This window comes from Stenella coeruleoalba, assembly GCF_951394435.1.
Source record: "Stenella coeruleoalba genome assembly, chromosome: 6".
Classification (NCBI taxonomy): domain Eukaryota; kingdom Metazoa; phylum Chordata; class Mammalia; order Artiodactyla; family Delphinidae; genus Stenella; species Stenella coeruleoalba.
The window spans coordinates 126293231-126307805 of NC_137151.1; the positions used below are offsets into that span (position 1 = coordinate 126293231).

The window sequence follows — 14575 nt, forward strand, 5'->3', positions numbered from 1 at the left end:
TCGTCTGCTCGGGCTGAAGACAAGACAGAGAACGGCGAGAAATGCCTGTTCAGAAGAGCGAATTGAACAAGTCAGTATTAATTAGTTCTCTTCCTCCCTCAAATCCACTAAAATGACAAAAGATAAATATAAACATGAAGGGATTTGCAGCGAGGCTAGACAGTGGGAAAGCAGTAGCGTCAACCGACAAGAAACCTGGAGGGATTTCCTAGAAAATGTACATCCCAGGGGGTCCAAGTGATGGGAAAACCATCACTGGTGAGCAGACCGTCGCCCCAGGCTGGCAACGGCCTTGTGGAGGAGGGGGTGTGCAGACCCACAGCTCAGCCCAAAACGGCCCAGGGGAAGCAGCAGGGCAGCCGGGGGCGGAGGGCGACCGACCGGCCAGCGTGTGGACCCTCGTGGTGGCAAGCACTGTTTGCAGTCCCTTGCTGCAGCTCCAGGGGCTGCTCAGGGAAGGAGGGCGGGCCCCTGAAGGAGAGCTTCAGGCCCCAAGCGCACCACTCCCTACATCAGAGGGAAGAGGAGGGAAGAGGCTCAGGCCACAAGGCAGCCCTGCCTCGCCAGCTCCACCCACTGAGAGAGACAGAGCTTCCAGCGTCAAGAACGACGCACACACACCAGGCAGGACACGACGGCAGTCAACAGCCACGGGTGAACTCCCCACGTGAGACGCAAGACTCTGGGAAGGAGAAAAAAGCAAAACCCAACTAGATCTCTGCTGTTCACGGGGACCAGGCTTGTGAGGGTAAGAAAAGTGGGTGGAGAAGCGTTTCTCAGCCCAAAGAAACCAAGGGCAGAAATACTTTTAGGAGACTGATTAACTTTGGGGCGAAGAAACATGAAACAAAGAGAAATACATTGTATTTTGTTAAGAGAACAGGGAAATACGTTGTATTTTGTTAAGAGAACAGGGAAATACGTTGTATTTTGTTAAGAGACCAGGGCCACCAAGAGATAACAGTCATGAGTTTTTTAGTGCTGAAAAACACACTGGAATACATAAAGCCAAAAAACGGTCCATAAGATGGTCTTTTTGTAAAAAGAATATTACAAACTAGAGTCATAATGGAAAGCACACATTTCTCTAGAAATCGAGGAGACAGAAAAGATAAAGCCATACTGATCTAGATCTCAATTAACTTAATATGTATAGACAAAATAACATATAGAGGAAAAATACATACAGATACTCCTATGTAAATATATTTGACACTTGAACAACACGGGCTTGAACTGTGCCAACCACTTATGGTGGATTTTTTCATAGTAAGTACCACGGTACCACGCCATCCGTGATGGGCTGAATTCCCGGACGGGGAATTGCAGACACGGAGGAGCCAGCTGTGGATGCAGGGAGCTGACTATAAACTACACGTGGATTGTCGACTGCGGACAGGCTCGGCACCCCTGACCCCCTTGCGGTTTGAGGGTCAACTGTATGTAATACTTATGAATGAGAAAACTTTACATACAGTATTGATGTATACATGGAGACTGCTTTAGACCAAAAAAAAAAAAAAAAAAAAACCAACAACAACAAGAAGAAAGAAAAAAATAAGGGGAAAAAGAGTACTCTTTCTCTTCAAATGCCCGGTGGCATGTACGAGATCTGATGACATCTATGGCAGCTCATGCAAAAACAGTGCACCCCCATGTGTACAGGAATGTAAATTCAAACAATAATTTCTCCCGAGACTGTTGACAAGAATGAAATAGACTGAATTCACCTAGTGCAGGTGCCAATGAAGGAAAGTATCTATGTTCATAAACTACGATTAAGAGAAGTTGAGGCAGAGTTTCTGGAGCAATTTGAGAGTAACCTTAGAAGGTTTACATGCACATGCCCACCAACCCAGCAATTCTACCTCTTGGAATTGATCCAGTGGAGATCTTACAGAAGCGTATGTTCAAAATATATGTATATAATAATTGTTTGATGCCGGTTTGGGGCTGTTATAAATACCGCTGCAGCCATATACCACATAAATATCCATCTTCGAGCTACCAAAAGTAAGTCTGTCTGATGCTCAAACTGCACTAAAACGGGAAAAATAAAACAGAGCCCCAGAGACAGAATGCTTACACTCTGTTAAAACTGACACACACACCCTACCTGTTCAGACACAGGAGAAAGGCATGTCCCCAACTCTGAGTGGGAGGGAGAGTCCACGGTCTACCTCACCCACTTCCATCCAGACTGCTGAATTTTGTTTGACACTTTGACACTTTGACACATTTTAAATCAATAAAGCCTCTTCATACCTAAATACAACCGGGAATCCTGCTCTCGGGAGCTTCAGACAACTCTGATCGGGCCAAGGAGAGGGGTGTGAACGTGCGGGGGGGCCAATCCCCAAGGGAGAGACCACACCAAGCCCCACCCCTCTCTGCTGAGCCGGACCCACAGCCGCACTGACGGATGCGGTGCCTCAAGGATGCCCTGCACCTGCCCAGGCAGACTCAGGACAACTGACAGCTAAGTGGCCCAAGGCCACACTGCGCTGGACGGTGCGGCGGGACAAGGCAGGGCTCCCAGCTTGGTCGGAGCGAGCACGGTGACTCTGCGACGGGGGAGACGGGGGAGGAGGAGCCCCGAACGCGTGTGTCCGCAACACGCTTCTGAAGCTAAGAGCCATGCAAACGTGGCTCCCGGCCCCATTTGGCCACTTACTAGCCCTGTGACCTGGGGCAAGTCACTTCTTCCCGCCAGGTGGGAGACGTTTAGGGCCTATTGAGGAGTCAATGCGCATAAGATGCTTAGTGCAGCGCCTCATAAAAAGCCTCGGGCACCAGGAGCGATGCCCCTTGGCCACCACTGATGGGCACCGATCGTGCTTCTTCTCAGAGTCGGACCAGAGGCCCTCCCACCCCCACGGCCCCCAGAAACAGAGCAGCTGGAGACGAAGACGCAAGTGGACGCGTACCCGTCACCTCCCTGAAGCACCAGAGAAACGGGTGCCGCTCAAGTCGGCATGCAGGTCCCGGCGGAGGCTGGACCCCACGTCTCCGTGAGGCCCTCCTCAGCCTTCCGCCACTGAGACGAAGAGCAGCCTACTGTGCCCTCGGCGCCGTCGTAAACCGACGGCGGTCATGATGGAGGACCCAGTGGGAGACCCAGGACCAGCTGTGAGGGCAGCGCGTCCGCCAAGAGGACCCAGGGCCCCGCTTACCTGGATGGCTTTGGGAGCTCATTGCGAGCAGCGGCTTCTCCTTCAAGGGATTCAAAAGGGCTCAAAACTTCCACATGAACGGGAGCTCCGAAGAGCCCCAGGGTCCCACCGGCACATACAAGTCCAGCGACGCGCACGGCTGGTCCACGGCCACGAAAGCTCCCCGTCTCGCCGACCACGTAGTGGGCCCAGTAATCCAAAGGAGGGCAGGGGTCTCCCCGGGCTCTCAGGAGACGACCTGTCTGGGGAGAGAAAGGGGAGGCTTCGGTTAGGAGGTGAAGGCCCCCCGGACACCACATGGAGCACGGAATCAATCGTTCACGCTCCACCCCCGTCTCTACAATCCATGGAACCATCATTTGAAAATTGTACGAACTACTTGGACGTTTTGTTAGTAAATGTATGTAAATACGTGTAACAGCGTATCTGTGCCACAACCTCGACACTGAGGACGGAAAACGTTTTAAACAAGAAATCACTTTAAGCCCACTCCCCACACACACATTTTTTCATTTTCGCTATATCCCCGACTATTCCTATTTTACGTAGCGGCAATCTCAGAGTTTAAGTTTAAATTCAGCTTCCCTCACTTACGCCCTAAATCATTCCCCAGGTTTCCATCTTCCTAATAACCATTTCCTCAATTTATTTCCATTTTCTGATCGTAAAAGCAAAACCTGCTCATCACAGGAAGTATTTAAAAGGTGATCGTGATGCCGTGACACAGAGGCAAACACCTGGTAATACTGTGATGCATTTCCTTGCCGTCCTTCTTCGCCTTTCGCCCATACTGGCTACTAGCTCTACAGCTGGACACCCTATTCCCTTTGCTGACACGACAGTCAGGCATTTTCCAATGTCATGAACAACTCCTGGTTAACAGCGCTTTGAAGGCCGTTTCCCTCTGCGTCTGTGACGGAGCTGCCTGCCGCCTCCCTGGGAGGACCTGCTCCTCCCCCACTCCAGGTGGCTCTGATGAGCTCTGCCAATCACAGGTCCGTCCCCAGACGGGAGGGTGGCACGTACTGTAAGCCGAGCTCATCAAATCCTCTTCCCAAGACCACCCTCTTCCATAGGTCACAGGCACCTAACAGAGGAGGAGCCCAAAGAAACCAGGGCACGAATCCCCACCGCCAAGCGTCTGCCTCGGTGGGATGGCGTCACCAGTGACTTTTTAAATACTTTGCTGCGATGAGCATGTTTTACTTTACAATCGGAATACGGAGATAAACTGAGGAAATGGTAATTATGAACATCCTCCCACTGACCTGGGCTCAGGGGTCCTCTGAGGCCTATCACCCGCTCCTTTAGTAGTGTAACAAATTCCTGTTCTTGATTAAATTATTCAAGGATTTTCTTTCTCCCCCTATTGCTTATAACCAAAGAACCCTAAACCATTCATCATGTAAAGGATTAAACCCCAATTATACGTTATCTATAACTCTGTGATTAATATCTTTCTGATTACTGTTCTATATCTGTTTATTTCCTTAGAAAACACAGTAACTTATTTATTCATCTCTTAAATGGATAAAGAAGATGTGGCATATATATATATGGAATAGTAGCCATAAAAGGTGAATGAAATAATGCCATTTGCAGCAACGCGGATGGACCTAGAGATGATCCTATTAAGTGAAGTAAATCAGAAAGACAAATATCATATGATATCATTTATATGTGGAATCTAAACTATGACACGAATGAACTTATCTACAAAACAGAAACAGACGCACAGACATAGAGAACAAGTCATTGCCAAGCAGGGGAGAGGGGAGGGATGGAGTGGGAGGCTGGGATTAGCAGATGAAAACTATTATATATAGAATGGATAAACAACAAGGTCCTACTGTATAGCACAGGGAACTATATTCAATATTCTGCGATAAACCAGAATGGAAAAGAACATGAAAAAGAATACATATATGTATAACTGAGTCACTTTGCTGTACAGCAGAAATCCATACAACATGGTAAATCAACTACACTTCAATAAAATTTTAGAAAAAATGGAATTTTTACTCATCTCTCAACCAGAAAGAAACACCATTGTCTTGAAAGCAATGCAGATGGTATATTTTGCAAACCCCTGCAAGCCTCGGATGGCTCTGTATCCTTCACACAAAAATCACAACTTGGCTGGGTATAAAAGTCTTGGATCACAAATATTTCTCCCTCAAAATCTTAGCCACTGCCCCCTCCTCAGATACAGAAAACGCGGGCCCAGCAAAGCAGCACTTCCTTTCCAGGGAGCCTTTGGGGCTGAGTTCTGAGGCTTTCTTCTGTCTGGATTCTGCCAGGACTTCTTTTTAACTTTAATCTTGAAATTCAAAAATGTTGTCAGAAGATGTGTGGTCAGTCTCTTTCCCTTTATTTTGTTCCAAACATGAACCTTTCAATACACACAGGTCTTTTTTTCTGCTCAGGAAAATGCTCTTCAATCACGTTTTGACAATTGTTTTGTTACATTTGTTTTGTCATCTCCAGAGCTTCCCACACCGTCTGGCTGAAACCTCCCCATCGTATCTGGCCTCTCGCAGCACCGGCACATCGTCGTTCACTCTGCATCCCAAGAGCCTTCGCCAGCGTGTTCTCCACAGCACTGCTCCTAGTTTCCATGATATCCGTTTTACTCCTATGGCTTTTCATACAGATTTTAACTAAACCTTAAGCTCTTTGTTTCAAACGTTTCCCTTTACAGCTCATTCCATTATCTTTTCCTCTCAGCTGATTCCCTCCTCATGACCTTCTGTTCTGTTTGTCTTCCTAGTCAAAGTCTTTTCAAAATTTCTTTTTTCTGATTCTGACTATAAATTGTTTTCAGAGGTATATCTGTCTTCTGCCTTTCAGGGTAGCTCCCTTTCCCCCACATTCTGGGATACCTTTTAAGACCCCATGGTGGGGATTATTTATTTATCCTCAAATAAGAATAGCTGTGGTCCAGGGACTTCCCAGGTGGTCCAGTGGTTAAGACTGCACTCCCAATGCAGGGGGCCCAGGTATGATCCCTGGTCAGGGAACTAGATCCCACATGCCACAACTAAAAAAAGATTCTGCATGCCACAACTAAAGATTCCGCAGGCCGCAACCGAAGACCCTGCGTGCCGCAACTAAAAGACCTCACACACAGCAACGAAGATCCCATGTGCTGCAACTAAGACCCAGCACAGCCAAATAAGTAAATATTAAAAAAAAAAAAAAAAGAATAGCTGTGGTCCAGACCTGAGTTTTGCCCAAAGACTCTGTCCTCTGCTCCTACCCGCTCCTCTGTCTACTGCAATAGTGGCTAAAACGCTTCTCAGAGCCACCCCCTCTGCAGCTGACATGCACAGCCCCGAACCAAACGGCTAGTGTCCAGCAGGCTCTCACCTAGTGCGAGGCTGCCAGACTGAGACGGCTCTCTTCCCAGATGCAGACTGAACAGAACACAGAAGCTTCTGCTATAATACAATATACACGCTCTGGAAGAACCTCACACTCCAAAAACCTGCATACTAAAAATACCTGGGCTTATGAAAAAAAAATAAGGTTGGAGCAGACTATTCAAAACTGCAATTTAATAACCAGGGTACTACAAAAATCAACACTAACTCTAATGTTTAAAGTACCATAGTTTAAAAAAAGACATGTAAAATTCCTAATAAATAAAAAGTCCTTATAAAAGCTGGCAACGTTTTGATGAGAGAGGTTAAAAGGAAGAATTGAAGCTTCTGAGTTATGGAATCGGGGACAGAACATACAAAGATGGAGAAAACCGTGCAGTGAACATTTCTGAGAAGGCGCAGTCTGCCGAAACAAGCAAGAGGCAGAGCTGAGGTGGTGGGAGGAAAGTGCACACAGACACAGGGCATCCCTCCAGGGTCCCACGTCCAGCCTGCGGGTGTCCTTAACAGTCAAACCCTGTTCCTTGATGGTAAGAAGCATCAGTGAAGCAGGAAGAATCCAGTGTGACCCAGCTCAACCTCTGCACTACACTGACACCTCTCCCCCATGTACCAGTAGGACGTGAGCTACTTCAAGTCATAAGAACATGCCTTGGGACTTCCCTGGCAGTCCAGCAGTTAAGACTTCACCTTCCAATGCAGGGGGTGTGGGTTCGATCCTTGGTAGGGGAGCTAAGATCCCACATGCTTCACAGCCAAAAAACGAAAACGTAAAACAAAAGCAACACTGTAACAAATTCAACAAAGACTTTAAAAATGGTCCATATCAAAAAAAAAAAAATCTTTAAAAAAAGAACATGCCTTGTTACAGGGCGGGATGTATATGAAAGAACCTACACAACCCCAGTGGGCTCATTTCCTACGGCTTAATATGTATAGACAAAGGACCACAGACTGAGCGGTTTAAAAACCACAGAAGTGTATTGTTCACAGTCTGGAGGCAAGAAAGTTTCAGAGTCTGAAACCCAGGTGTCAGCGAGGCCGTCCCCGAAAGCCGCGGGGAAATCCCTCCCGGCCTCCTCCAGCCTCCGGCAGCTGTGGCATCTTGGGTGCCCTTGCGCTGGCAGCTGCAGGGCTCCAACCCTGCTTTCTCCCGTGGGTCTGCCTCCACGCGGCCGTCTTCTTAGAAGGACACAGTCACAGCGGGTTAGGGGCTCAACCGACTTCAGTGCGACTTCATCTTAACGAGTTACATCTGCAAAGACCCCATTCCCAAATGAGTTCACACTCTGAGGTACTGGGGGTCAGGATTTCAATACAACTTTTGGGTGGGGGCGACACAATCCAACACCTAACGCCCAGTACGCACTGCACCCAGGCCTCTTCCCTGACAGGTCCCCTACCCGCCCTCACCAGCGCTGTGTGAGCCCGGACGGTTCCAGAGAGAAATGTGCCTCCGTCACTTCACAATCCTCTGCATCATAACCAGACCGCATTCCACATAGGCCAGCTCCCTCAGGATGCTCTCAACACCGTGAGACGGAGAGGCATGGGCTCTGGAAAGCAGCCCCCTGCAGCATAGGGACGGACGCCCAGTGTCCTGGCTGGGTCAGAGGGTGACTCTGTAAGTCCCAGGGGAGACAGTGGGGCAGGGGATCTCCCTCTCGGCTCTCAGCTGAACCTCCAGCTGCATCATTTAGCCCAGTTCCTCCGACCTCAGCCACACCAGGTCTATCAGGAGACTCTGCACCCTGGGTCTCTGAGAGGAGCCATAAACTTCCGGTCAGTTGTCAGCTGGCAGAGTCCAGCTCACAGCTGAGAGCGCTGGCATGAGAGCCAAGGCCACCAGCATCCTGGGCTCCAGGTGTGAATCTCAGGTCACATTTTAATACAAACATGACCTTGAGCAAGCAGCCGGACCGCTCTCTGCCCCACCTCCTAACCTATGGGAATGGGGATGAGATGGGAAACAGCACTGTGACCATCACAGGAGTGTCGTAAGGACTAAATGCGTTAGCACAGGAGAAGCACCGTGACAGGGCTGGCACACGGCTAACATCCAGGTACTAGCCATTGATCCGATCATTATTTATCTTAAACCAAAAGCTTCTAATAAAGCTTTGACGATTTCCCTGGGGACGATCAGAATTCTGCTTCTAGTCAAAATAGAATAATACAGTCCAGATTTACTCTCCTACACAAAGCAGCTCCAACAGACAAAACACATGCAACTGTGGCTTCCAGACACTGGACATCAGGCATGTGACCCTTGAGGAGACACAAACATGATGAGCTGCCCAGTCGTCCCAGCTGACTGCTCGGAGACAGTTTCCAGGTACCAGTGCAGGGAGGACACAGAAAACATGTGAAGAAATAACGGCTTAAATTTCCCAAATTTGGTGAAACTATAAACCCATAGACCCAAGAGTGCGACCAACTCCAAGCACAGACACATGATGAAGATCACACCTGGACAGAGCATAATCAAGTTACTTAAAACCAGGTTTAAGATAATGTCTCAAAAGCGGTTGGGAAGGAAAAGTCACATCACGGACAGAAAAACAAAAATAGGAACAACAGCGGATTTCTCAGGGCAGAGAATGCAAAAGCCAGAAGACACTGGAGCAGCACCTTTCAAAGGGACTCACACACACACAAATGCTGCACCACGCGAAAAACACATCTTTCAAAAACAAAGGTGAAATAGAGATGTTTTCCGGTATTCAGAAGCGAAAATATTCATCACCAGCAGACCTACACTAAAAGAAATCTCAAAGGCAAAAGGAAAATCGTACCAGATGGAAACACAGATCTACACAGAGGAGTGAAGAGCTTCAGAAATGGGAACCATACAGGTAAATAGAAAAGATTCTTCTCTGATGCTGAATCTCTCTTAAAGAGAACTGTTTAATGCAAAAGTCATAACATATTACAAAGTTTATATCATACGTACTGAGAAAACATATGTCAAAAATAACACAAAGGGGCTTCCCTGGTGGCGCAGTGGTTGAGAGTCCGCCTGCCGATGCAGGGGACGCGGGTTCGTGCCCTGGTCCGGGAAGATCCCACACGCCGCGGGGCGGCTGGGCCCGTGAGCCATGGCCGCTGACCCTGCGCATCCGGAGCCTGTGCTCCGCAACGGGAGAGGCCACAGCAGTGAGAGGCCCGCATACCGCTAAAAAAATAAATAAACAAATAAAAATAACACAAAGACTGGGAGGGGACGAACAGAAGTATACTGTAGTATGTTCTTACATTAGACATGAAGTAGTTTAACCTTGAAGATAAGACTGTGATAAGCGGAAGATGTAGACTATAAATCCTAAAGTCCCACTTAAAAAAGAAATGATTATAATTAACAAGCCAATAAAATTAATACAATCATAAAATAATATAATATAATAAAATTAATACAATCATAAAAATACTCAATCCAAATGAAGGCAGAAGAAGAGAAAAACAGAACACAAAAGTGACAAGTAGAAAACAAAAAGCAAGATGGTAGCTTTAAACCAAACAATATCAATGACCAGATCAAATGGTCTAAACGCCCCAATTAAAGAGGTTGTCAGATGGGATGAAAAAGCAAGACCCTGCTTCCAGAGTATAAAGAGGAATTATGTGAGGTAGGACTAAAAATGGTTTAGAGAGAAGAGGTCATGCTTTTTATTGTAAAATATATCTTCCCCAAGCATCACGGACCCAAACATATGCTGCCTACAAGGAACGTGTTTTAAGTAGTGAAAGATGGAAAAAGATATACCATGCAAATACTAATCAAAAGAAAGCTATAATGTTCACATGAATATCAGACAAAGTAAATGTTAACGAAAGAATATCACCAGGGATAAAGAAGGTCATTTCATAACGATCAAGGGGTCTATTCATTAAAAGGACATAACATTCCTAAACACGTATGCACCTGATAACAGAGCTTCATACATGAAGCAGAAACTAGTAAAAGTGTAAGGAGAAATGGACAAATCTGTAGGTGGAAATTTCAACACCCTGCTCTTAATAGTGGTTAGAACAGGGAGACAGAAAATTAGCAAGAGCAGAGAAGACACGAACAACACCATCACCCACCCTGACCAAGATGAGGTTTATAGACACTTCATGAACGACAGCAGAATACATACTCTTCACATTCTTTTTAAATCCACACAGAATAGTTACCAAGACAGACCATCTTTTGGTCTCAATAAATTTTAAAAGACTCAAGTCAAGATATACAAAGTATGTTTTCTGACTTGAAATTAGAAATCAGTAACAGAAAGATATCTGGAAAACCAGATATCTGGAAACTAAATAATACACTTCATGGGTCAAAGAAGAAATTAAAACAGAAATTATGAAGTATTTTGAAATGAATGAAAATGAAGCACAACATGTTTGTAGTGCTGAGAGGAAGTTTATAGCACTGAATGCCTGCATGAGAGAAGAAGGTCCTAAGTCAATGACCTCAGGTTTTACTGTTAGACACTAGAAAAAGGATAAACCAGACCCAAAATAGCAGAAAAAAGACAATAACAAAGAGCAGAAATCAATGAAATAGAAAAATCAGTGAAACTAAATGCTGATTCTTTGAGAAAGTAAAATTGATAAACCTCTAGCTAAACTTATCAGGAAAAACAGAGAAAGAAGACACAAATTAACAACATCCAGAATGAGAGGGGATTAACTGTAGACCATACAGATAGGAAATGAATGACAAGGAAATATGATGAACAACTTTATGCCACGAAATCTGACAATTTAGATGAAATAAACAAACGTCCTAAAAGACCCAAACTATCAAAGTGGACTCAAGAAGAGAGAGCCCAGGCTCGCTGCACTGGGCTTCTCCGCAGCTCTGGGACCCACCGGGGGAATCCGGTCTACAACTCTCACTGCCTTGGTTATTGCCCAGTGGTGATGCCTGACTTCCCTCCTTTCTTCTGCTTGTGTTAATTAGAACTCCACTGCAAGGATGCGCTACCACTTGTCCATCTCGCTGTTTAATCGTTTATTTATATCAGTGTGAATTTACGGATTTTCATTCTATTCTGTGCATGACAATCCAACACCACCATTACTTATTTTGTCATCCAAGCTTCGGCCACTGGAAGCGCCTATGTTTTTCTGACAAGCCCCCACCCCGTCTTTTATTTTTTTTAGCACTTCCTTACTTTCTACTTCCACAAGGTGTCCCTGTCACAAGCTTGGAATCAGCCACTCCTCCTGGGAGCCCTGGTTCCCGTTTTTGGAGAACTGTGTGTAGACGCTAAGATCTGGGTGCCGGCGGTGCCTGTTACTGGTGGGTGTCACTGCTGTAGGACCCTCCCTGCACACAGTACATCTGACACTAACACACACATTTATATTTTAGTGCCTATCTATTGGTTTATATTTTTTTTAATCATAAGTTTACACTGACACCTCAGATTCCAACCCAACATCACAGGTGGATTTTAGTCTCCCCCTTTCCTGATTTTCAACTTATTTCTCCAGCAGTGAGAAACCTGGTTCTTACGAGCTACAGTCTGTTTGCTTACTTGCTGTACTCTAGTATACATTCTAGTATAAAGTACTTTCACAACTGCTGACCCCCACACGACAATTCACGTCCGGTTCTTGCCTCCAGCCTCACAGTATGTGGTCAGGACGCAGGTTCCCACAGTGACCGGGGCAGCTCTTCCCTTCCGAGCCCCTTCAGTGCGGTGGCTTATGTATTTATTACGTGATAGAACTCGACTCATTTGTCAGTATCTGTATTTCATTTCGGTTTCCCCCACATCCTTGTTGGTTTTAACTGCTTATTTTTTGGATATGCGAAGAGTAAGAAATACAAATTTTTAAGAAAAAAGAATGTTCACATTGATATTTGCGATTACATTAAGATTTTACAGGGTTTTAATGTAAATTTCTCTTGCTTAAAGAAAAAAAAGCTCTTGTATTATGGAAATTTCAAATTACACGAAGTAAACACTATAGTATGAGCCCACAGCACCCAGCTTCAACGATTACTGGCCCCCTACCAGGCTGGCTTCACCCGTATCTCCTTTACACACATTGACATGTCCAAAGTGTAACTGTACAGTATAAATGGGCAGACCTGTGTAACCCATTTTTCCTCCTCTGACTTTTCCTTTGATATGATCTAGTCAGAATGCAGTCTGTTATAAACAGTGGCCTTTGCGTAATATCATGTCCTCTATTTTGGGGGAAGCAGAAGCCCCTGAAGGTTTCTGAGCAGTACAGAGAGTTGGGGCAGGGTCCGGGGCAGGCCAAGGCGACAGCACCAACCCAGACATGGCCTCCCTCCCCAGAGCCTGGGCTCGGGCCCCTGAGGAGGGTGTGATGAGAACACTCCCTCCGCTTGGTCCCTTCCCAGCCTCTGGGCTCCTCTGTGGCCATCGGTGGCCTCTGCCAGCCCAGCTACGTCATCCCATGGCTGCATCTGGTTATAGCCGTCTCAGAGCCAGGTCGTGCCTGGGCCCCCAGCCCCCTGGGAGAAAGGCAGTGGGAGCCGGGCTTGGAGAAAAAGACCGGGGAGAGTCTGGAACAGCAGACCTGGAACTAGGAGGCTGAAGAACCAGTTCTAGAACCCGACAGGCACAACCTCAATGCCTGGTCTGTGAACGCTTCTCTCTAGAATACAGAGCGAGGTAAGAACTCGGGCTCTAGAACACAGGCATGTTAGGAGGAAGGCGTATCCACCAGTGGTTCAAGTTTACAAGCAACAGAAGTGGCCCCTGGATGAACTAGGTAAACAAAGACCTCCCAGATGGATCTAGAGAGCTGGGCGTGGGGGGGGATCTGGAGGGGGCGCCTGGAGGCAGGACTTAACAGACGGCGGACAGTCCCTGCAGGAACACTGCCTGAGACTCCAAGTTTTCCAAGGGGCCCATATCGGTCGGGCCGTGAGTCACACCTCTTGGCAAGGCCGGGGCTGAACACCTTGACAGGCAGCCCCCCCAAAGGGAACCCAGTGGGAAAGGGGTCATTCCCCAGAGGCAGGCTAGGGGCTGTGACAGGACAGGAGGACACTGGACTGGGCAGGCAAGGCCGCAGGGGAGCTGGGGGCTGGGCCCAGCACTGTGCTGAGCGGGGCTGAAGCAGGGCCCCGACAGCCAGGACTATGGGGCCTCCCCAGCTGCCCGACTTTCCTTTCCTGATGAACATTAACGTCTGTCTCCCGTGCTCGGGGGAAGCGCCAGGGGAACCGGTGGGCACACATGTCCCTGAACAGCACCACGTCCGGCATGGGAGGCCTGGGCCCCATCAGCCCAGCATCCCCCTGGCGAGCTGCACGACCTTGGACCAGTCTTTCGTCCTCCCTGGGCTGCTTCTCCCTGTAAGACTCCAGGCTGGAGTAAGCCAGCGCTCACTGGGGTGTTTTCAGCTGCACTCACAGGAGACGCTTTATGAAGAAAGGCTCAGCGGCCAAAGGCCACAGGGAAAGCAGGACCCAGCGCTGCCTCCGGCCCTTTGCACACACGTGGACCGCGGCCCCAGGGCCGGGCACCAAGCAGCCATCAACTCCCCAGCCGTCGCCCCTCTGCAGCCCTGTGCCCATGTGTCTGTGGGCTCACTCCCCCACTTTTCTCCACTGTATCTCCCCAGGGGGGCGTTCCCTGACAGCACTGCCCCGCCGCTGCCGTCACCCTGCTCTTTCCCTTCCAAGCCCCTTTCTCCCTCTGATATCGTATGAGATGCCAACCTGATATCTTTATGTGATCATTTCCTCACCGTCAGTCCCGCTGCCCCAGCGTGGAGCGTAAAGCTCCGTGACCTCTGTGACCCGCGGCCCTTCTCGCACCCTAGAGGGCGGCGCACAGCAGGCCCGCAACGGAAACGGGCCAAGCTGAATGAACTTTTGAAACGTTTTCCTGACTCCACCTCAGAAATCACCTCGGAAGGGGCTGAGGTCAAAGTCGAACTGCAAAAGCAACAGCACTCTGCCTTTCGGAGATGAAGGGAAGAAATCAAGGACCACGTCTCAGGCGGGAGATTCCAGAAGTGCAAAAGCGCGTGGGG

General features: G+C 47.9%; 1 protein-coding gene across 1 annotated transcript in view; it reads right to left on the minus strand.

The window, feature by feature from the left end:
* HDAC4 (histone deacetylase 4) overlaps positions 1–14575 on the minus strand; it is a 286639-nt gene that overhangs the window by 239577 nt on the left and 32487 nt on the right. The window contains exon 2 of the mRNA XM_079924568.1: positions 3174–3415. Within this exon, the coding sequence (XP_079780694.1) occupies positions 3174–3195 (22 nt within the window). The 5' untranslated portion in view covers positions 3196–3415. The remainder of the gene's footprint in view (positions 1–3173; positions 3416–14575) is intronic.